The 24,339-nt window shown below is 42.0% G+C and overlaps 1 protein-coding gene and 1 non-coding gene across 5 annotated transcripts; one reads left to right on the top strand and one right to left on the bottom strand.

The window, feature by feature from the left end:
* Positions 1 to 45: 45 nt before the first annotated feature.
* On the top strand, positions 46 to 20,872 carry LOC125303366 (homer protein homolog 3). Of its 4 annotated transcripts, none has more exons than XM_048257117.1 (12): positions 46 to 513; positions 640 to 762; positions 1,284 to 1,333; positions 5,631 to 5,787; positions 7,451 to 7,582; positions 8,719 to 8,826; positions 9,674 to 9,682; positions 11,086 to 11,219; positions 12,965 to 13,121; positions 16,841 to 16,948; positions 17,200 to 17,280; positions 18,751 to 20,872. In XM_048257117.1, the coding sequence occupies exons 3-12, from the start codon at positions 1,311 to 1,313 to the stop codon at positions 18,934 to 18,936; spliced, it is 1,095 nt and encodes a 364-aa protein (XP_048113074.1). In that variant the 5' UTR covers positions 46 to 513; positions 640 to 762; positions 1,284 to 1,310; the 3' UTR covers positions 18,937 to 20,872. The 4 variants fall into 4 exon arrangements, with proteins under 4 accessions (XP_048113074.1, XP_048113064.1, XP_048113054.1 ...); XM_048257107.1 differs by having other exon boundaries at positions 46 to 540; XM_048257097.1 differs by having other exon boundaries at positions 46 to 762.
* A 2,437-nt stretch (positions 20,873 to 23,309) lies between these two features.
* trnal-cag lies at positions 23,310 to 23,392 on the bottom strand. The gene has a single exon. It is a non-coding gene; the product is annotated as a tRNA-Leu (tRNA).
* Between the last annotated feature and the right edge of the window lie 947 nt (positions 23,393 to 24,339).

The following is a 24,339-nucleotide window of genomic DNA, read 5'->3' as shown; positions in this document are numbered from 1 at the left end:
TTCCGTGATTATTTATTTTTTCATTTTTATGACTATAGATGATTTACCACTTAAGTTCAAAGAACTTTTGGCTAATCGATAGGTCATTAATACGGCACTAGGGGGCACACAGGTTTTAAAATTGGAGATGGTGATTTTGCGGAGTAGGCGAGTGTTGGGGCCACGGATTTGCATGACGTGGCGTAGCCAGCAGGTGGAGGCAATGAGGCTTTACAGGCAGCGAGAGTGGAGATTGGCACAACATGTGCCGCTTGTGGCTTTCTTCGTCAGAGGCATCAAATTAAAAGAATATCAAAAGTAACCTCTGCTCCGCTATTTAACTTCAGCAACGCAGCAAAGCTAGGAGTTGACGGCACTCCTGGATAGTATTGCAGTATCGGGGGGAATACCTGGCCCGTCCACAAACGTGCTTTGTCCTGCAAGGTTATCGAAGTGCAGTGAAAGAAATAAAAACGAAGAAGAGTGCATAGGATGAAACCACATCTAACCTAAAGACGTGTTTTTAAAAGCACAGTTCTGCGTTTTCTTGTATAAAATAATGTATGTGGTAGGCTAGTGGACACTGTGGCTTCAGCTCTATTTTCAGAGCAAATGTCCATTTTCGCTGTTGTTGGGTAAAGCAAATCTTGCCCTTTGCAGAGAGAATCCCGATAATTGGAAAGCATCCGTATCCGGACAAGAACAGGAGGAATTGTATAGTCCACTATACCAGAGTTGATACTTTGAGCAAGAAGGTCCTGTTGATATTCACAACGACATGGGGTAAGTTGCCTTCACGTTAACGTATTCATGGCATCATTAGCTCAATTATGATGGAAGGAATTGCCTTCAATAAGTGTGATGCCGCTTGACATTTGACGCAATGTTTGATTGTCCGTAGCCGTAGTCCGTAGTGGGTTATATAGCACAGAGGCACAGTTTTTGTGATATTTCTTCTCGATTAAGAAACGCGCCTTAATTGTAGGCAATTCTATCTTCAGTTGTGTTCAATGTCGTATGGACATCTCAGAGTTAGCTTACTGTAACTTAGTTCTCACTTTAGGTTTTGTTAGGCTCAAGACTAATAGGCTATTATATGGTTATAAAACATGGAGTATAAATGATCGAGACACAATGACACTAATTTGGGATCATGGTAACCCAAGTTCACCCAGTCCTGTTTGTGTCTGCAAGACGCAAGGCTTACCAAAATTACGGAATGCACTATAAGTATATCACAAACTGTAATTACAGTGCTGTGAAGTGTAGCCTTCACTGACTCTCCCTCTCATCTTGTGCTCCAGAGAAGGTCCCACTCCGATCCTGTAAGCATGTTTCCACTACATAGAGAAAGGTAGGATATGACGTTATTCTTTTGTTCTTCTGTAGCCTACTTCGGTCTATAGTATTTTTACTTTCAGTCATTTAACTTCTGAGTACCTTTTATGGATTATACTTTATGGATTTAAGTTCTGGGGTAATTAAGACCAGGCCATTGATTTATGTTTCCACATGTAAGGAGGTGGGTTAATTTTTTGCCTCCATCCATTCACTGCGATTCTGTGGGAAACGAGTCTTATACTCAAATGAATGCAGTGTCAGTGCTCTGAGGAATGACTGCTAATTAGGACAAATACACTCATTTAGTTTTAATTGGCAAGACTGCTGCATAATTATTATATGACAGAATGATGGGCTTTCCTGTTTGACAAGTTCTATCTGGTTTAGATTTGCTTTTTGTAAAGTATTTTTGCTGTGCAGCAATGATGACCTTGAGTCTAAGTAAAAAAAAAGTATGCTTCATGGATTCAAACAAAAGAACCAGCATCAATTGTTCCACTTCTTCCACTTCTGCATTCTTGTTGTGCTGATATTGACAATGTTGTTTCCTAACAATTTCTCTCTTCCCCCCAAGCGGCCCTGCAGATACAGTGCTGTATAAAGATGTACTTTACCATTTATGGGATAGGCCTCCATCCTGGGGCTGTCAGGGACTCTGGGTTGAATCTGGACCTAATTTGAGTCAGTTCAGTTCCATCTCAAGGTCGGCTGCGTTCGAATTAGCCCAGATGGGGGACCTCAATTCACCAACTTCACTCTGAGCAGTTCAGCACCACCTCCTTTACGCCTGGTCATAGCTTCAGACTAAAGAGGGTGAGGTGGGGGGTGGTGGATGGAATGGCTGACCATTAGTTACTTGGGATGGGATGGGACCATGCTACTTTCAGTGGGATAATGCAATGCAGAAAAGTCTGTTCCTTTTTCAATGTGCTCTGCTCAGTTCTCAAAAGCAACTCTCTCTTTCTGAAACCAACCAAACAGTCTCGCTGGCCTTTACCTTCCATTCTCCATCTCTCTGTTTCTCTCTCTCTCTCTCTCTCTCTCTCTCTCTCTCTCTCTCTCTCTCTGCTCTCTCTCTCTCTCTCTCTCTCTCTCTCTGGGGCAGTGTAATGCAGTGCAGAGGTGAGCTGGCACATAATGTATCTCATGCCTTAATAAGTGTTGGCAGCCCAGCTGTGGCACTCGCTGGTGCGTCAAACCACAGCATCTAATTATTTATCGCAGCACATGAGCACCAGAACCAATACAAGTGAAGTGTCGCAGTCACTAGAAGAGTGCATCTGATTGCCATTGACAGACATTGATCCAAACACAATGGTGGCACTTGAAGGATACGTTTTGTTTTGCCTGCAGGGACTTCTCTTTCTATGTGCTTGTTCAAAATGGTTGGTATTTTTGAAGGTTATTTCACCTACCAGGTGGTTAATTCACTGGTTTACCTGGAGATTTGTGTGGTTGTGTTTGACAGCGACTGATGAATGCTTTGTGACCTGTTTCGTTATTGTGTTATAGTTAGAGGAAAGAGAACCTGTTAGTCAGTTCTGTAATTATCACCAAAGACATTTATTAGTGATTATCGATTGCCCATGCTTTCCTAAGTGATGGATCAAATATTTCAAATGCATCTCTATATATAAGCTATAGCTTAGTAGAACTACGCTATGTATTCACTATTCTGTCTATTATCTATTATCTATCTATTATCTATTATCTATTCTGTTCACCTAGCCGTAAGAATTGCACAGCTGTACAGCTAAGTGTTTGGAATAGCACATAATTCAGAAAATCATCCAAAAAACATGTGAGGTTCATGCAACATTAACTGGCATTTTTGAAGTACCGTATATGCTAGTGATTTTCCAGAAGCTTCAGTAAAACTCTGAGGGTTTAATGTAACGTGGATGTAGACAACATAAACTTCTACTGAGTGGGTTTATATGTAGGGCCTCAATAGGGTCCATTGAAACGGTGGGTCATGGAGTTGTCCCAACCTGACTGGGTGGTATCGGCATGCAGGGTATTTTTCGGGGCGTTTGGAGGGGTCACGCCCCCATGTTCACATTCACCTCATTGCAGATTCCCACAGGAAGGCTGTCTACCTAGCTCCTAGTCCCTCCTCAGCCAGGGCAATTGACTTCGAAGCAAACTGGGTTAGATGTAAGAAAATATTATATAAATATATTATATATTATAAAGCTGTTTTTTCATGATGGATTCTTGGCTTTTGTGAAATTGGACATTGTGATCTGGGAAGATGTGGTTTGTTTGGGTTTATGTTTTGGCTGAGGCCAGGAGACTGGTCCCTAGAGTTGTCATTGCATCAAAGCACAATAGACATGTTCTGGACATGAAAGCCTCTGTCTAAGCTTCAGCCAGTCGTTTTAGGCCAAAAGAATGGGAGCAGATCTACATAGAAAACACAACACACACACACACACACACATACACACACTTAGACATTTCAGGGCTTCTTGTCTACAATGCCAGAGCCACACATGTACACACACATACATTCAGACACAGACACACATAAACAGAGACACACCTCTGGACCTCCTTGGGTGAAGCCTGCCCAGTTGGTTTGCTGGCTGTGTGTCCTGGGCGACAGAGGAGATCAGGTGTTCTCATGGCGCCCAGTGGCCTGGGCGGTGGAAGGTGATGCCGCCACTACCCCCCCAACAACCCACCCCTGCAAACTCTCATCCCAGCACATGGCTTTCTGCTCCCACCCAGGCCCTAATCTCCTCGGCCCGATCAGTGGCGGCGGGAGCTGTCCGCCAAAAGCTGGTTAAGCTAAACGGCAGGGGCTCGGGAGATGAGCACAGAGGGGATTACGGAGCGATTGAGAAGGAGAATTATACAGGCGCTTTAACTGCAGACTGCCACACCGGACAGCGTAGCATAGCACAGGACAGCGCAGTATGGGGGGTGGCTCAGACGATTGCCCAACAACCACAATGCTTCAACGCTGAAGGTGGAAATGGAGCAGATTTAGACGACAGGGGGGGAGGGGGGGGGGGGGGGGGGGGGGGGGTGAGATTATATGGCCGCGGTCCTGAAGACAGATTTACAGCAAAGTGATGGGAGATGGGGGGTGGAGATGAGGTGAGAATTTGTTTGGCCCTGTGGCCAGATGGAAGAAAGGGTCTTTTTTTTCCCCGAAATGCCAATTTAGTCGCTTTTACGTGTTTGGAATTCAAATGGGCGCAGAAAGCTCCCAGGAATTCCCAAGATGGCTCAAGTTATTGCTGGCATGCAAAAGAAATGGAGCAAAGCTGTTTTTACTGTTCCTTTGATCTTGTTTCTCCTAATATTATGAGACAGGATGCTCACAGCTTGCAGTCTCGTTTGTGTTTACTCAACACAAACAGTGTGTGTTTAATTATCAGAGACCTAACATGTCAAAACTGATATGCCTTTCTGAAGCTCGGTATAAACAGATTTCAGGTTTATTGCTGGTGGCGTTCGTTCTCTGCCCTGCTCTAGTTCTCGATAATCCCTCTTACTTCACTGTGTCCTCTGTTTAGTAGCCGATTCTGTTTGTGTGGTCTGACGAAGGGGTGAGTTATCCCCTTATTGCCTGCCAGTTTGGCCGGTGACCTTATATTCACTTTGCAGACGTTTGGCCACTCCCTCACGTTATGTCAGTCATTCAGATTTTCACCAGCTTTTTCACATTTTCCAACGAGCGTCAGCCAAAGCACACTCAAGCCTGCGGCTACAGTTCAAATATTTACCACCGTATCTAGGATACGGATACTCTGTGGTTACATGGGCAAAAACAGGAAGTGAATGTATGGTTAATACTGAGTCAACTGTCAGAGTGGGCTGAATTTGCCAACTCTGTTACAATGTTACAACACTTGACTTTTGTGAAAGATGTATTGCAAAACATGTCTTGATGTTGTGAGGCTAAGAAATGTTTATCTCACCGCAGCAACAGACAAGTCAACAGAGGAAGGTCCATCCAGAGGACACAGTTTGCATGGAGTAGCGGAGCTCTCCATACTTTTAAATCATGTGCGAGGTTCGAGTTACCCTGCCATAAGTGTCTCAGGCTTAGAGGCAGGCTCATGTAGCCAAAAGCCATGGGGCCCAGGCGGGCACCAAGCGGACCGATTACATAACACAGAAGAGAGTCATGTCCCACTTCTCATGTCTCTGCTTTCTCCTCTGCCTCTGTGACCCTCCTTCTCTCCAGTCTTTCATTCTCCTTTCTTTAATATCCTGTATTTCTTTCTCCACACATATGTCTGTCTTTTTTGCCTGTGTCTGTTTTTGATTTGTTGTTGTAAACGTCTCAATTTCAGGGAGCAGCCAATCTTCAGCGCGAGAGCTCATGTGTTCCAGATCGACCCAGCCACCAAACGCAACTGGATCCCTGCCAGCAAGCATGCTGTTACCGTTTCCTTTTTTTACGACGCCAACCGGAATGTGTACCGCATCATCAGTGTGGGCGGAACTAAGGTTAGCACGCTGATCTGGCCTGGCATCAGAGACACCACCTGAGCGCTCTCCCATACCTGTGCGTGCCACCACAGGAGTAGATAAATCATCATACGCTGATGTGTCGGTTCTCCCTAGAATGGTCAGTTAAATAAATCCTTTTGAAATTAATTGATAACAGTTTTGGATGGTAAATTGAGTAATATGTGCAGGTTGGCTCCTTTTATTGCAGCCTGTGTGTGAATGTGTGTATGTTTGGGTGAATGTGAGGCATGACATTGTAAAGCGCTTTGAGTGGAATCAAGTGTAGTCAGAAAGATAAGGGTTAGCATCCAATCTGACATAGATCCAGTTAGACTCCTGCTGATCAGTTTGAAGTTGGCTTTGAGGGGGATGGTGGTGTTGTGACATAAATCCAACTAAATCTTTCATGAGTTTGTAAATGAACAACCTCTCCTGGGTCTCTGATGAAAGGGTGTGGCCAGTCTGTTTCTATCCTCCTACAGTGCTCATTACGGCTGTGGTGAAGAGAAAGTGCACTGGCAGTCCACTCATTAGTGCTGTCCACTACTAGAGTCAGGAATGGAAAACATCCCTCTAAAAGGCCTTGGTCAGTCCACTTCCGGATGTTAATGGGCACAGTGTTAATATTGATGACCAGAGAGACTGCAGGATAGATTTTCCTGGCGGAAATCCTCAGCATAGTCTCTTGTCTAACACGTTTCACTGTCGCCATGCTGTTATCTACTGACATCCTTGTATGAAAATGAAACAAAATTGACCAATCACTATGTAAGTGGTAATGCCCATTGATTTTGTGATGTCGAAACCCTGTCAGTAGTTGACACTCAAATTGTACATTTATCGAGTTGTTGAATTGCGCAACAGGAGACGAGGATAAATCGAACGAGCCAAACGAGTGATAAAGAGAATGGATTTGTGCTCAGCGTGTGTCTGCCCTTAAGCCTAAGCTTCATGTGGATTACCATCAGACAGGGGAGCCTTTCAGCTACATCTACCACCTCTGGTCTGACCCACATTCCCACATCCCAGCAACCATGTCTGTCTGTTGGAAAGGTCAAGAAATACAGTTGTTGTCTGCAATTGAGTTAAGACAATTGTTAGTGAAGGTGTTAGTGAATTGTTAGTGAAGACAGCACGACCTCCCAGAAATGCTCTTCTTTATCCAGATGCAGAGTGAACTGCATGTGTGGCAGTGGGGTAGTAGGAGAGGTCATGTCACTCCTCATTGGCTGGACTGGGGTAATCATTTGTTGCCAGAAGGGGAAAAAATGATTGTCTCCCTAAGCTGCTGTTGCCCTCCTATGGTTTAAAATTAAATTTAATTTCATCACTCTGTTGCCATATCTGAGGTGAAAGGGTACACAGCTGTGATCCCTGATCTCCACTCATGTGCTTTTGTGTGAATTTCATAGTACACTTTGGATTTCCAGTTTGCCTCAGAATTGAAGTGAAACTGACTAGTCACCAGATGTTTTTAGATTTTCTGTGATAACCCACTATGAACTGTGACCACTTGTTTTTTTTGAAACATCTTCATTTTCCATTGCTCCACAATTTTTTGTATTCTCGGTGTCTGATCTCAATCAACATGTCAGTCATTTCGCTAACGTTCAGAAGATTGGAAGCCCTCAGTGTTGTATCTTTCTTGCTTGTTTCACAGGCGATTATCAACAGCACCATCTCACCCAACATGACCTTCACCAAAACCTCCCAGAAGTTTGGCCAGTGGGCCGACAGCCGGGCCAATACCGTCTACGGCCTGGGCTTCGCCACCGAGCAGCAGCTTCATCAGGTGAGCCTGCCATGCCATATAGTTCTCATCTACATTTTACAGCTTTTTGATTCCTGACATTTGTCCCAAAAAGTCATTGATTTGGTATTATTGGAATTTGGAATTATTTGGTTGTGAAACTGCTCAGTGCAGTCATATTTCACAGAAGAAAATATGAATCCTTTTTAAATCATCATGGACATCCTTCCTATTAGAAACAGTTCAGCAGTATTCTCATGTAAATGTACCAATTTCTAAATCTTACCTGAAATAACAAGAGTAAGTTGACCCTACAACCATGTAAAAGAGCAAACATGGAAAATCAGAAATGGGCAGAAAATCCTCAGCTCAGAACCCTTGAGCAATCCTCTGAACTTCCCAGCTGTTGCCTCTAGCTAGCTTACTGCCAGGGCATTTAGGTATCTCAGCACATAATGGATTGGGCAGTAGGAAGATTACTGGGATGAGGCTCCACATCAACTGCACACTGTGTTCCTAGAGAGGAGGAAGGGCACAGCTGGAGTGCTTGGCAACCAGTAGACCCGTAGAAGCTGCTGTTGTGTGATGTTAGCATTAGCAGCCTTAGCTAACCCCCACCAGGGCAGTGACTATAAAAATCATGTCCTGGGAATGGAGTAAGATTGGTGAAAACGGGAGCGTTAAATTGGAGCTGATTTTGTGCATTAAGTATTTTTTGCACTTAATGTGAACAGAATTATTGGTCAGGTGCAGCCAGAGAACCAAACAATATTTGTCTGAATGCTGTAGTTCTGCCTTATGGTGTATTTGTTTTTTTATAGGCTTTGTGCCAGTTATCCCGCTAAAGGGAGGCTTTGCACATACTGAATGCGTGAAAGAGATGCCTGTCTCAAAATGTCTTCATTGGTAAATACATTTGTAATGGATTAAAGTCTTAGTTTATTATTACTGATTAACCATACATAGTGTTGGAGCTGCTCAAAATGACATCAAATAAAAGCACTGTGTTAAGGACTGACAGTGCTATCCACATTATCCCCCAGCAGATGTTGTAGGAGTTATTGCCTCGACCAGAAAACTCATTTTGGTTTCATAGATGGCCCAACAAAACAAACATGAACAGCCTTTGGCTCAAATGATTAACTTATAGATCTGTCCATGGCTTTTTACTGTTACAGTTTTCAGAGCGCTTTAATGAGGTGAAGGATGCTGCCCGCATGGCAAGAGAAAAGTCCCAGGAAAAGATGGAAATGAACAACCCTGGGCTGAGCATTGCCGCCCCTCAGGTAAGAAGACCCATGGTGATGATGATGATGGTGATGATGGTGATGGTGATGATGATGATGGTGATGATGACTGCTGTTGAAGTAGAAAATTGTTGACAGTCAAGCATTCATGGTCTGTGTGAGTCTTCTTCCCTTTGCTCCCACAGAAAACTCTCATCATTTGCCAGATAATAGCAATGATGTCAACAGCACCATTAAGAGAGAGAGTCACTTTACACTTTTAAGGCCTTTTTACATTTGAGGGATCAAAAGAATGACTTCCTATGCTCAAACAAAGTGAGCCATAAATCTGTGATCCCACAGTCCTCTTCTGTTGGGCGTTGACGGAGCCGCAGAGAAGAGGAGAGGGAGGGTGAGACCGGCGCAGAAATTGAGAAAGACTAGCTGGGTCATTCGTCTCTCAGGGAAGCGAGCGGAGAACTAGGGCGCGGGTAAAATTATCTCGCGCTGCGGCCACAAGCGTGGCACTCTTCTTGGCACCTCCCTGTGCCAGTGGAGCCTTGCAGATGATGTTTCTTTTTTTTTATCAGGTCATCTTACTGAGCGTAGCAACCCATCAGGTGTATATTTGCCTCCTCATGAAGAAGGGCCTTTTTTCACCTCAGACATGGCCAGAATAACTCTGGCACTTTATTTGTCCTTCTCCCTACCTTTGTCACACAATTCCACTCTGTGACACATGCCCACATGACAAACAAAAGACGCCACGAGTCAAAGGAAAGAAATGTAGTTACATTCAAATCTGTAGACAAAATGAGTCGTTTTGATAGCTGTAAGGCTGATTTCTATGACTGTTTCCCTTGCCTTTACCCCCTTGCCACAACATGGAATTCTGGGATTGTTCCAGTTCTCACAGGTAAGCATTAGAGGTCATCTAAGTAATAATGACAGGAGGCTAAAGCCTTTTATAAAGCCTTTATAACTAGTTTGTGCTCTAGCATGTAACACCATATTATGCATGTTATGCATATTATATTAAGCATGACCAAATAAGTTTTCTTTCATTTAAATCTAGTAAACACAGAGAGCCATTATTTTTTTCTAGAAATCAGTAAATACTGATGTATACTTGGTTATAATAATAAATTTCACCATAGTTCACAAGGGAAGGTTTTACTGCTGCCATTATAGCATACTCCACCGAGTCAACAACCGGGTCTGAGAAAGACACATTTTTTTTCCCCTGATGACTTCCTGGGCTTCTGATTTAGAGGAATAGATGCTAGAGAAAGCCCTGTGGTGTAGCATAGCATGGTCAAGCCAAGAAGAGGAATGTGAGAACTGTTGCATTATCGCACTGAGCAGACACCTTTTGTGTCTGAGCGTGATTCACCTCCCGGGGTGAGGAGGCTTCTCCTGCATCATTGGCTGCTGTCGCGGCAGTGGTGGTGGTGGCGGTGGTGGTGGTGGAGGTGGTGGAGGTGGTGGTGGTGGAGGGGAGCGGAGGGGAGCTGAGCGGAGGGAATGGCGAAAGCAGGTCACTCCCTTCACAGGACGCCTAATGGCAAGAGATGCACACAGAATGTGTGTGCGCTTTTTCAGCATCATGAAATGTGACATGAAGATGCAGGAGGGTGCAATGTTAAACCAAATCATATTATAATCAGACCCATTGAATGGCATATGGGAGTTATTTTGTAGAGTGAGTTATAAAAACAGGGCACTGAAGGGCATCTACTAGAAAATAACCGGGAGGTGCGCTCAGTTCACGCTGAAGGTGTGTTCAGTTCAATTCAGGCTCTTGCAAACTTCTCCCACCTTCCCCCTGGTTCCACTAGCTGAGATCTTAATTTTCTTTTGGTAGGTGGCCCTTAATCTACTAGATTTAAAAGCAGTATTGTCCGGTCACAACAGGAATGTCCTGACCACCTCTACATTTCTCAGAGGTACATTCTTTCAGACTGGTGGAAGTCTAGTTATACGACTGTTTGTAAACAAAAGTTGCGGTCTGTACACTGATACTTATCAACAAAGGAGTTCTATAATAATAATAATAATAAGCTTTATTTGTATAGCACCTTTCATACACAGAATGCAGCTCAAAGTGCTTTACATTTGGAGCATGTAACACAATAATAGAGTCAGTCAGTCATTATCAATCACTTTCACTTTTCTTCATTGCTGTGGCCGTTTATGATCCAATCAGCAACATTCTAATGTTCTATATTGCCTCTGATGTGGTTCTCCAAAGTTTGTACATATGTACATGTTAATGTTAAAGCATTTTGTTAAGTTGGTGTCTCCTGGTTGGTCTTGCAGGACTTGTCTGATGAGCTGCAGTCTCCTCCAGTGATGTGTGCCAACGGCCCTGAAGACAAGCTCTTCCGCAGCCAGAGTGCAGACATTACACTCAACTCTGAGAAGGAGCGCATCAAGAAGATGTTGTCTGAAGGGTAACTGTTTCTCCTTGATGACCGCTGTTATGGCAGGGCTATTCTGGACATCTGATGATCTGACCAGTGGAAGCATATTGTTGCAGCATACCATCAGCAAATGTTATGCTTCAGTTGCACATTCAGTGTAGCCTGGCTGTTCAACTACTGTTTTCCACAGCTCTTATAACTCTTCCAAAAACCTGATGAGATCACAGTGAAGTGTATTAATACATATTTTCTTTATATTTAAAGTAATTAATGTCATGAGTTTCATTATACATCTGAATCCGTTTCATAACAGGGAAATCTTTCGCCAAATAGCAATCTAATTTTACAAATGTCAGGTTTAGAATGTTATAGAGTTCTCATTCATCCAAAAAAAAAGAACTGCCACTGTAGTCATGGTTACACTCCCTGCCATTATTCACTGCTCATTCAGCCTTGTCCATCCAGGAAGTGTGTGCCTGTGTGTGGGGAAATTAGGGGTCATTAGACGGTCTGAGTCACGTACATAAATGCTGTATGCGACCCTCATAGGAGGTGGCAAACTCCTGACTGCACCTGCCACAGCCAGTAGCCTTGACCAGCAGACTTGCCTTGTCTGCGATAAGAGGCCGTCATCACAAGGGCACTGATTTTTTTCTTTCTTTCTTTTCTTTTTTTAACCCTTTTTTTTTATTTTCATCACCGTAGTTGTCATGGTGAGGCACTTGACTGTTCTTTCCTATGAAATTTGCGAAATAGTAGTTCATGTGAAAGGTCTCTTGTACCTCTCTCTTGTGCTTTCTGCACAGACTTTGTATAGTCACAGATATAGAACATTTTAAGGCCATTGGATCAGGCAAATTGCTCACAGCAGATATTGAGAAATGTACATGAAGTTTATAGACAAATGGATTAAACAGAATCACAAAACATAATTAATTTCAAATATCAAGTCATCGTTGGTCATACGCCATCAATTATGAATAAAGTGAGATCAAATTAAAATGAACATGTACACTCTTAAAATGAACGTGTGGAAAACAACACAACTTGCTTATCACATCTCTGTGTCTACTGTAGGTAGGGACAACACATTCGAGTGTACTGTATGCAATAACTACAGAAATCAATACTCACTGCAGAGCTCACATTCATGATGGATGAGGCCATGTAATGTCTTCCCCTATGTCATTAAACTAATGGTCTATTTCTGTTACCAGTGAGAACGAAATATTTCAATTGTGAAAGGATATTGAAAATGCTGGGAAATATTATCATAAACTAATAAACCATTCCAGAGAAGTAAGTGCTGTGCTTAAAATTAATTTAAGGCTGCGTTCGGAAAGCCTTCTTTCCTAAGTTCCTGTGCAAATGAAGTTACCCGGAAATATTTGGTGCTAAGAGCTGTTCAAATTGTCTACATCCTTAGGAAAGGAGCTTTCTTTCAAATCTCTTTTAGAATAGGATACATTAAAGATTGCTTTATGAAAGGAAAGGTGACAGTGACAACCCACATTTCCTTGCCCCAGGTAACAACCACCACCTTGATCTACAATCACGTCAATAACACCTGCCTTCCCATAATTAAGTAGCCTAGGGTAAATAGAATCAGATTCTCTTAAGATTGTTGTTAACTAAGTGTATATTTCATCTTCTTCAAGGTCAAGGAAAAGTGGATAAAAAAGTTTGAGTCAACAGATTCTATCTTTTGGCTCATGTATACTGAAGTGCTTAGTGTTCACTTGTTTTGAAATGCTTGGTTTTGTTGATGTACTCAGGTCAATCTGTGAGATGAACCTGGAGGCTGAGCTGTTCACGCTGCAGGACAGCAATTCTAAACTGGTGGCGGCGCTCCATGAGGCTAATGCTAACGTGGAACAGTGGAAGAAGCAGCTCGTCGCCTACCAGGACGAGACAGAGAGACTGCGAGAACAGGTGAGAGGGCCCAGATGTAGACAGAGTTGTACACATTTTAGCAAAAACCTAAAATGCAACACATTCCATTTCTCAAAAATGTAAGTAAAATACTTGTATATATAACAGATTCATTTCACTCAGTTTTGTTCATAAATTTGGTAAAATCAATATTAGGGACCACTTCACCTTCACCAGGAATAAGCTACTCTGGTGGACATTCCTAGATAGATAGATAGAAAGATAGATACTTTATTGATCCCCAGGGGAAATTCAAGAATTCCTGCAGTCAGTATGCCAATCACATGCTCCCCCAAATTTGAGTGACATTGTGTTGTGTAATAAAATTGCATATTGCAATTGGAATTGTTAGAGTGGCCTTTCTGAGCAATAATTGTGCTTTCTAATCAGCATGTTTTGATATGCCACATCTAACTGGTGGCTGAATCATTGAAGTGCTCACCGACATGGATCTAACATGAATCTTTACATTTGTAAACAAAACTGAAATGAGCCTTTGTGTGCATATAAGACAATCGTACATCTTTTCCTTCAATTCAAGCAAAATAGGAGTGAACATAAGCTTTATTAGCAGACATGATGTTGCAGTGGGTTGGGTCTCCTTAATTTGGTGTAGAACTGCAACGTCAATGTCAAATCAGGTCCAGGTCATTTCATATCATTAGGCTGGGCTTTCTGCCAAAAATACCTTACTGGACCTCTACATCCTGGACCTGCTAGCTCACTTAGGACTCATCCACACTGGATCTGTCAGCAGCAGCAGAGTCAGGTGTTGTTGGGTGAAGGTGTGTCTCCTCCACCCAAAGAGACAACAGCATCATTCCCAGCATGCCCTGGTTTCTCAGCCTGATGGAGGGGCAGGCCTTCCTGTGATGGGGCTCATCTCTCGCCGCTCTTATAAGGGTAAGCTCAGCTGATTACCGAAATGCTGTCATGCAAATCAGCTCTATTACGGAAGCTGAGATGGAGAATAGAGACGCCTCTTTCTCTACACCTCCTCCCTAACCCCACCCATCAGAGTCTCTAAAAAACTGGGGCAGGAGGGAGGTGTCTAACCCCCGTTTAAAATTGGGGGAAATTCAGCCATTCTAAGGAAATTCGGAGTGTGACTGAAACATCAGTGGTAGGTTATGATGGATGGTGGTGGGCACTGCTACTCATACAACCCTTCCAGCCTGTGTTTGTGTGTAAAGACTTGTACCGAGTTTACTTTTTAAAACTACAATTATGAAGCATTTTAAACACACATTACTCACGCCAGAATATTTAAGCGCACCCTCTTAAAAGCACTACCTCTCACCAGTAGACACCAAACAGTGACAATCTTTTAAAAAATGCTGTTGCACTGAAACCACTGTCTAATGTGATAATTTAACGCTGCTGTTGTAAAAAGAATAATTTATGCCTTTGAAGGCTGGGGCTTGCTGTTCTGCCAAAGTGAGATAGAGTGTGATTAGGGAACGGATGACTAACCTCAGATCCTTTCATTTTCTCTGAAACCTCTGAAGGTTATCTAAAGGTCCCAAATGGATAATTAAGTGTTTCTGACGGCCGATCCAAACTGTAAAGGCTCTGCGGTACTGCATTTTTTTTATCCCTCAGTGGGGCAGGTGGCATCAGCCACCCAAATAGCCCTTCCGTTTTCAATTCTGGAGACGCTTCTATACATTGTTGACTGAGCTGACTGAGAGCTTGGTGGCCAACACACCTCATAACTATCATCTCCATCTCTCACAAAAGGTCAGGAGTGAGCTTCACTCTTCCTCTGCTCTGGAACTCTGAAACACTTCTGCAGTTCTCTTTGCAAACTACATCAAGCGATTATGAAATGGATAACAAGCATGTAATTAGGCGAAACAGAATGAACAGGGAAGGTGCTGTGTTGTTCTGATGGAGAAGGTGTTAAAGACGTTAGATCGCTCAGTTGGAGAAGATATTTTCTTTTGTGGCAATGTGAAGGGTCAGATGGACCAGTGCCTCTTTTGTTTTGTAGTGCTGATCTTTGCACAAGCACTTCATATGAGTTTACACAAACATCAGAGTCAAAGTGATGGGCAGCTGAAAAACATGGAATGCAGTTGTTGCATTCGTGGGGACCACCAGGTGCATTTTGTTTGTTTCTTACTCTCTCGAGACATAGGTGTCCTAAACTAAACACCATACCCGGCTGGATATTTTTTGGGGGGTACTGTGAGCTTTGGTGTCTTCAGAAGAATCTGGAGATGGAAGGACACTCCTTTTCTTTCTCTTTCGCTCTCTCTCTCTGCGGAACCAAGAAGGCCACCAGGTGGTTGAAAATGGTTCATGTCTCTCGAGGGGCTAAATAGAGAGAGAGAGAGAGAGAGAGAGAGAGATAGTATGCGGGCATGAGAGAAAGAAAAAGAGAGAGAGGTGGAGATGGTGTTGGGTTGGGGGATGGGCAGGGGGGTTTGTAGGACAGCAATATCCTACTTTCAATGCCCTAGTTAGGAGAAATGAAAAATCACCAGAGGGACCTGGCAGCTCCTTATTTTGGGAGTAGGTTTTGTACACTACACGGTTAAAAATAATCGCCTACCTCTCTCTCTCCAGGCTCTCTGTCAGGCAGACCTGTCAGGTGATCTTAACGTCCATTCGTTATAGTGTGTATTCACAATGCAGCATTCAGGTGTGCATCCCTATATGCTTGATAATGAAGAGCCATGTTGGTTTACTGCAAATGTTGGAGCAGGGCTGTTGTTTGCTGCAGAATAGAAGCGAGCCTTATACTGTGTTTGCAAAATTACATGACCTTAGTTAAAAACATGAAATAGATTAAATTAACCTCAATGTTAGCCTTATAATGTACAGTGGTGATGTCTGAACTTGCTGTTAGTCAGAATATCAGTGTCTGTAACCCAGTGGCCAAAAAATCTGACAATGATGCTTTGATTTAGTGAATTGTGTAAATTATTTCATATCAGCTCATGTTTGATAAGAAACACAACGTAAACATTTTTTTAAATTTGACCAACCAAAAAGGTTTAAAAATATAATATTGGATCAAAGTGTTGCTTTCATGTGTTCTGCTGTTTAATGCCGATAAAGGATCTTTCCTCTTATAGAAGTGCATGGAAAGCATTATCTATTGCTGGTATCAATGAGCATACGTGCTGTCCAAAGGGACGTGGCCTAGTTCTCAGATCAACAAGTTTCAGTTATGTATCAAAGCTGGTGTTGAGGCCTCTTTATGGGCTTTGTGCACTAGCTTACTTGAAGTCGACAAGCCAGTTTCCAGTTTGTTGACATCGCTGTCAACAAGCACCTGAAGAGGAGTGCTTCAGTTGTACCAAAACGTGTGCTCACCGAAAATCCTACCCTCCTTATTTTGTGCAGCCACTGCACGTAGGCTTGCATTATTTAGGAAAAAGGTGGCTAAAATCGCTTTTATAATGACTTGAAGCTGAGCAGAGTGGCACAGCAGTGCTTCTTGTGTACATTGTATTTCTTACATTTTGGTAGAACTAACGCACTCATCTTCAGGTGTTTGTTGACAGCCATGTCAATGAACAGGAAACTGGCTTGCCCACTTCAAGTAGGCTAGTGCACAGAGCCCATACTCTATTGTGAGGCACTGCGCTGTGCTGCATTGATTTGTATATATTTTGGCCATTCTGTTTGCCACATGTATTGGTTTGTTTACTTTTAGAGGCCCCTTCCACCATTTTGTTTACCATGTGGATTGATTTGATCATGTTCAGGTGGCAGACCTGGAGGCCCATGGGGGGCACGGACCCAGTGACATGCTGAAGGATGAGCTGACTCAGTCACTTGAGGAATTGGAGGCTTTGCTCAAAGCCAAAGATGAGGTAAGTAACCAGAGAGCATGAAGGCACTGCTGTTCTACATACACAAATCCGGACTTGCAGATGCACACTAAAGACTACTGTACACTCTACCTACGTGTAAATACTAGTTAAAGATAACATTGAGACATTTATGTAAAATAATGAACCCTGATAAGCTGTCGAAAGACTCACTCTAAAGAGCTGGGAAACTCGTAGGTTTGAGCCATGCCAAGGGCCTGGAGGGCATACTCATACATTTTTCGTTTGTTCAGGAAATACGCATACTGCAAGCCAAGAAATCTAATTTCCATGAAATGGAACAGGAGCGAGAAGAGGCCATTCACAGAATACAGGTAAGCTATCAGCTGCACTTAAATGAACACTGACGTAATTCACTCATCGGAGATCTGATATCTGACACACACCGATCCATATCTCACAAACGATGGCCTGCGTCAAAACTCTATGTTAGTCATCATGTATTGAATGTATGAATGGGGACACCAGCGGTTTCTCCAGCAAGATAAACTGATCGATTGCAGTGTTCAACTTTCTAGTCAGTTAAAAATGGGTAAAACCCATTGACCCAATGACAAAGTGAAAACATAGATTAGATTTATGTTGTGTTTGGTAATTTAAGGGAAATGGTAGAAATTCACACAAAGGTGTCCAGGCAACAGCATGAACAGACTTTTGGGACCATCGGCATTCAGGTTTTACAACCCTGATTTTGTCTGCTGTTACTGCTGCTACAGGACTTTATAGTTAGCCTCACAAGTAGCCCAGAAGCAAGCTGGCTAGGGTACTCTGTGCATGGGGTTTATTTACGAGTGTACTGGCCAAAAAGAGCCCTGGTGTCAGAAGCATTAAAAAATGTATCATTACAGTGCTTTGAGAGAGTGAGAAGTCCTACTTATAATCTAAGTGGCAGGGAATCCCTGGAATTGCTTGACAGCCAAACCTCAAAAATGCATCATTGGCCTGACAGCCCACATACTAGAAGAGAGTGCATCAAGACAAATCATGAGATTTCATCTTTGACATTTCACGTCCACAGGGGAGTTACCACCATTTCAGAACCCACATGTCTGGAGTCAAGAGGATTTCTTTGTTATTGTCTAGTGGGAAAATATTGCAGTGTGTACTAAATGAACTGAGAAGAAAATGGAAAAGAAACTAGGGGATAGACTAAGAAATGTTAATGGGGTTTTTGGATGGTAATGAGTGTACATTTTCGATGGGGGGCAAAACAATGTTATTATTAGAAGTAAGACTGGAATATGCAATAAAATAGCATATAGCACAGCCTTGAGGGCAGTCTCACTACGTCAAAGTGTTTTGTGCCTTTAACTGTCACTGACTCGAAATAGCATTACACTTCTATGCTACTATGGAGGGAGACCCTGCAGGCAAAACTAGTAGTGTTTTTACCAAGTTGTAATTGTAAAGAACAGGTATAATAAGGACTGTCTATTACTAGACTATTCTTCTAGTCACTGCCATCTTGTGAAGTTAAAGTCTGTAGTAGTCTATCACTGAATTCAGTGCAAACTGCTGTCCATGGATGCAAAAGGAGGAAAGTTCCGTAATGAAATTGTACATCACTTTGGTCCCCAGTGGACTTCCCCTTCAAATCGTGCCTCAAATCGTGCAACACATGACCATTGAAAAGAATACATCTCTGACCAGTATACAATTGTTTAAAAAGTATTAACATATTAACATATGTGCATATTGCAAGTAAAGACAAGTCTCGACCACAAGTCATTCTGTCTCTCTCTACCACCACCCCCTACCCCCCCCCACCCCCCCCCACCCCCAAGGAACTCGAAATACGCAATGTGGAGCTAGAACGCCGAGTGCAGAGTGCTGAGCAGTCCTTGGCCAACTCCTTGGAGGAGAGGGACCGCATCGAAAGCGAGGTACAGAGAGTGGTCGAAATCCTGGACGTCAAGATATTTGATCTGAATGACCTGAGACAGAGTCTGGTCAAACTTATTGACAAGTAGAGTCAGAAAGGAGAGCAGTTTGTGGTCTAGCTTTGGACTAACATGACAAAACAGGGAGAATAATGAGAAGTTCCAAATGAAGGCCACAGAAAGATTAGAAGACAAAGTACCAGAGCTGCACTATGGACAAAAGGGCTCCTGAAAGATAACAGCCTGTAGCTGTGTTTTCAGCACATGATGGGCCTGACATATTACTAGATTACTTAACTGTATTTCTAAGCTGTCTTTATGAGCGCTGGTTTAATTTTGCCCTAAACAAACCCTGGCAATACATTTATCTTAATCATGAAAAAAAAACAATAGGTTAAATGCAGTAATGGTTGGGTAACTATGGGCACCTTTGGTTCACATTTGCCAAATGCATTGCTGTAGCTACTACACAACAGCTGTTTGGTACCTGACTACTCTTATTCATATTTTGAAGAAGAATTTTATATTTTTGATACATTGTGGTGATGAGTGAATGGTAAAAGCACACTGATAAATAAAGACAATATGGTATGTGGTAGTGTGTTAGAACTGATAGTGTGATCACTTTGGGTTACATCAAACTGAGATAAACTGGCAAATGTACATACTACACTAAAGCACAGAGAACGGCAAAATAATGTATTTGCAGCAGAATTTTAGAGCACGTCTGGTATATCACAAGAGTTAACTTGGCAGCAGCATTTGTAGATGAATAAAAAGAGAAAAAATGCATGACATTCAGGTTAGGTAAAGAAACAAACTATACAGTAACCATTTAAAGAGGTGGTCAAATGAAAGCATTTCCATTTAGTAGGGTTCTGTTGCACAAGGTAATACTCAGCACACAAAATAAATCTCATTAGTCTTGTATCACAGCAGTCTCATAAGTCAAAATGAACATACCAAAGACCTGGTGTCTGGAGTGAGAAATGTTAAATGCTAACTAGAGGCATCGTAGTGAAAATGTAGGAAATGTTAAGAGAACTATGTGCATTCTCACTTTAAAATATATGCACCTGTAGGAATTAGCCAGTAAGAGTATTTCATGCTAGGAAATTGCTCTGATTTAGGCAGCATATTCCAGTTCATATAAGATATAGGTTTTGGCCTCTTATTAAGAGGGAGTATTAGTTATAAGCTTGTCCGTCTTGCCGTGTGAGCTTCAAATTTGACTTTGTCACGTTATGTGGTGGCCACCATTCATTTGCAGCTAAGATGACTGACTAATATGGGTTATGAATAAGAAAACAGTCCTGCCTTTTGAATAACAGTGCTTTCTTCACCAATAAATACCTGATCATCCAACTGACAGAAAAAGACTAGATCTGTAAAGAGGTGAATGTTTGAAGATTACACAAGTAGCCCAAATTCTCTTGTGAAGAGGGCATGAATGACATATTGTTGTTTCGTTACTGTTAAAAGGGAGAGTTGTGCAACATTTTATGTCTAAAGTTATATATCCTTACAAGTCTGTCTTACCTTACAGAACATGCTGTATGTAAAAATGTTGTGGGCCTTATTTTAAAGCATTTAAGTACATACCTTGTGAGGTGTAGAAGAGATTTGTTTACTTCACTTACTAAATGTATCATACATTTGCAAATATTACCTTGGTCAGTTTTAATAGACCAACATTTCAATGGTTTCTGTATGATACAAACTGTTCATATTTTAAAACACTTCAGTTCTTAATCAAGGTGTTTGTAATATTTCTGCATAATTTACCTCAAAAGCTGGCTAGTTTGACAAATGGACTTTGTGCTATTTCTGTTTCATAAGGGAAACCTATATAGATTTAATACATTTTAAATGCAGTGCAAAGACATGCAGAACATGCCATTTAATTGCTAATTTGGCTGTGGTTTGACCTTGAGAAGCCTTTTATGTGTCAAATAGGAATTATTCTGTCACTACTACAGTTTGTGCATCAACAATTTCTTTGAATAAAGTGACAGATCTGAATGCATTTTAAAAGAACCCGATTTATTTTTTGTACATTGAATGTCATAAATGGTTTTATATTTGATAATCCTTTAACCCTCTAAACACTTACAACTATCCAGTACCAGCCATTTTTGCCATAATATCTGAAGGTGAAAATGTGCATACGGGGACCCCACCAGTTGGTTGTTGGCTTTCAAGAAACTAGCCAAGAGGTCACCCTGGTGGAGTGACCCCCCATTACATATTGTATCAAATTGTGTCTCTTTTTAGGCCAACAATCTATAGAGTGACCAATATCGGTATCACGTATAAGCATACTTTGTAATAGTGTACTGTTTAGCTATAAAGGGCCGTTCTGTAACTCAAGTCATTTCTTCACCGATTTCTCACTTTTGATGTCGCATTTTTCTCTATGGAACTCCCCCTACAGCTTTGGGCTGCATATTTCACAACTGTCTCTTTGGCATTTTCGCTGGCTCTGCCATGATGAACATCTAGAAAATGAAGCCATCTTATAGCTAGCTGGCTGGTGCTTCAAGGAGGCATTCGTCCAGAGAATTTTAAGCATTTCTTGTTTCTCGCTCATTCTCGCTTATCATGGGACTTTGGGATTTAGACACTGCCGGGACATTAGAGCAGATCTTGCAAGGTTGGTTTTCTGCTAGGAGACGGTAGGGGGAGCAGGGCAAGCTGCCATTCTCGCCACAAGAGGTCATTTTACCATCACAATGATTTCTAAACTGTGTTTTCAAGTTAAAAATGTTGCATAGTTCCCCTTTAAATTATTAATTATACTAAGTATTAGAACTATTATTTTATTTATTATAAAACAGGTAGAAAAATAACTCGCACACAAGAATTGTACATTAAAATGTAATGTAGATGATGCTTTGAGCGTACTGCCCTTTTTCAGACGCTTTGAAGTATCGACTTACAATGATACCAATAAACATAACATTAAATTTATAGTACTCCATATGTAAGCACAATGAAGAAAGGAGTACTCGGTTCAGACTTGCACACGCCCGGACTCGAACCCGCAAACAACAGAAGGCTGCCTCGGATCGGAAGTCGAGCTTACTAGTAATGGAGCCAAAATCCCAGGCTGCTAGCTTTCATGCTAGCCGATGCTCCACACTGACATAGCCTACCTTGCAGAAATGTGTTGCAATTTCAAAACTGACCGGATTACTCGAACCTTATTGTACAGATGCATGCTTTATATCCACATATTCGGTAAGGTCTGCTGTTTATGATACGGTTTTCCATGTGTTGAGTGACGAATTTGTGAGATTCACCCATCGGATTCAGAGTAGCCTATGCCTAATGGGTGTCAGGCAGAATGCAAATATTGAATTTAATGCAAGTTCAATGTTAATTTTCTCGCGAACCATTTATCACAGGACTTGGCGCTAATATCATTGGAAAGCTTAAATTCTGGGCATTCACGTGATTGCTGTGTGATGAGTAGGCCTACCCCACTGCGAGAAATGTAGGCTATGAACCTGAACATGAGAATTTGCTGGGGCACAGCTCTGCAAAGCAAAGTGCAGTATCTAATTCCAAACTGAGAAAAACAGCATTGTTGTTTGTCTTTCACAATGTATTTTAGCTGATACTGTAAAATGAAAATCCCTATATCTTCAGGAAATGTTTCAGTAGATCAATGACATGTTGATAGATTGATTGGAGGATTTGGCATTTTATATTGGTGTAAAAAAGTGAATTTCACAAAAAATGCTTTGGCTTTGTAGGGGGGTAAAGGCCAAATAAAAAAAGGTTCTGGTTCTAGTGACGCCCTTGAGGTAGAACAAAATCCTGGACAATTTTGAAATTCCGGCCGGACGCTTTTATTTAGGTCTCAACAAGAGGACATGTCCGAGGAAAAGACGACGTCTGGTCACCCTACCAAAAAATGTCAAAAGCATGTGAAGAAACAATCATGTCAAAAGTGTCTAGATCAGTGTTTCTCAAACTTTTTCAGACCAAGGACCACTTAAAAAAAAAACCTCACGGACCACCTAGCTAAAAAAAAGAGTAGACCTACTTAAATAGTTACTTACACAATAGGCTTACTCACTGAGCACTGAGCCACGTTGCTTATTTTCTGTGCACCTTGCTTGTGTCAGAGGATTCATATGATTTAAACTGGCATAACTTACATAGGCAGCGTTGCAGAACTGTTTGGATTTACATACATGTTGGTTCAATATGGCAAACAACTCATCTATATTATATTTTACCACGTCTGCTCGCGGACCACACTTTGAGAAACACTGGTCTAGATGTCCACTGCACTGGGGCCTGCTAAAATTTTGTTATACCACTTTTTTCCAAGTGTGGCGCTGTATTGAATACAATCAGAGTGGTGCATGTGGCTGCGTTCAAGACTACTTGAATCCACATGTCAGTAAGAGTTGTCTTACCTTGCAGATACAAGTGAATCGAAAAGGAATATCTGTCAGAAGTGGGATTCGAACCCACGCCTCCAGGGGAGACTGCGACCTGAACGCAGCGCCTTAGACCGCTCGGCCATCCTGACTGATATCTCCTATTTCACCCGATTCCCATAATCCCTTGCGTGCTATGAGTATAATTTCCGGTGAGAAAATACCTTAAAATGTATAGTAACGTTACAGTGCAACGTTTAAATTAATGCGCAAGACAACTTCTCAATCGTAATTCAATGCGCTAGCAAGTGAAATGGGCTGATGTCCATAGCCATGATTATTTATTCGTATTTCGCAAACAAGCAACAAGTTCAGAGTGGGATGTGATCGGGTTTGTGAACCGTGCCACATCATCCTGTTGCCCGTCCGTCCACCCGTCTCATCCATAATGCACACAACTGCATGCAAAAAGGCTTTAGGTCACGTGTCTGATTGTATACACAAACAACGTAATACTATTTTTCACTTAGTTTGAAGCCATTCTAAATAGACTTTTAACTATGAATAAAGCGTTGTAAACAAATATCCAACAAGCCTCAATCAAAGCATATTCCTTGTTCTGTCTAATGTTAGTTGTTCTGTTAAGAAATAGCTTGCAAAATAATTTGCCCCATATGCAGCATACCTTTTAGTCTACACGATTTTACAGAAGACGTTTTGTAGGATGCTGAAAGGCATTACTCACTGCAAAGCTACGATTCAACTTCTCATCTCCAAAAATCATCTATTAGCTATACTAACAGCGCATCCTGGGAACATTTGGTGAGAAATAAAGAAAAAGAAAAAAGCCTAAAGAATCGAGTGAAACATTCTCTGCCGATAAAGTTGTAAGTGGGCGTACTAGAGCCTGGCCCTAGCGAAAAGAAAGCCAAGAACAGCTTCAGGTCACCTTCTGACTGCTTCTGACCAAAAGCTGAAACGGCTCTGTATGAAACTGAAAGACAGCGCCCCCAGGAGGACACTGAAATAAACTGCAAGTTGGGACTGTTTTAACGAATGCTTGGAGGCCTACAGTACCTGGCACAATGCATACATTGAA

This window comes from Alosa alosa, chromosome 1 (assembly GCF_017589495.1).
Source record: "Alosa alosa isolate M-15738 ecotype Scorff River chromosome 1, AALO_Geno_1.1, whole genome shotgun sequence".
Taxonomy (NCBI): Eukaryota; Metazoa; Chordata; class Actinopteri; order Clupeiformes; family Clupeidae; genus Alosa; species Alosa alosa.
This window is presented reverse-complemented; position numbering and strand designations above follow the sequence as displayed.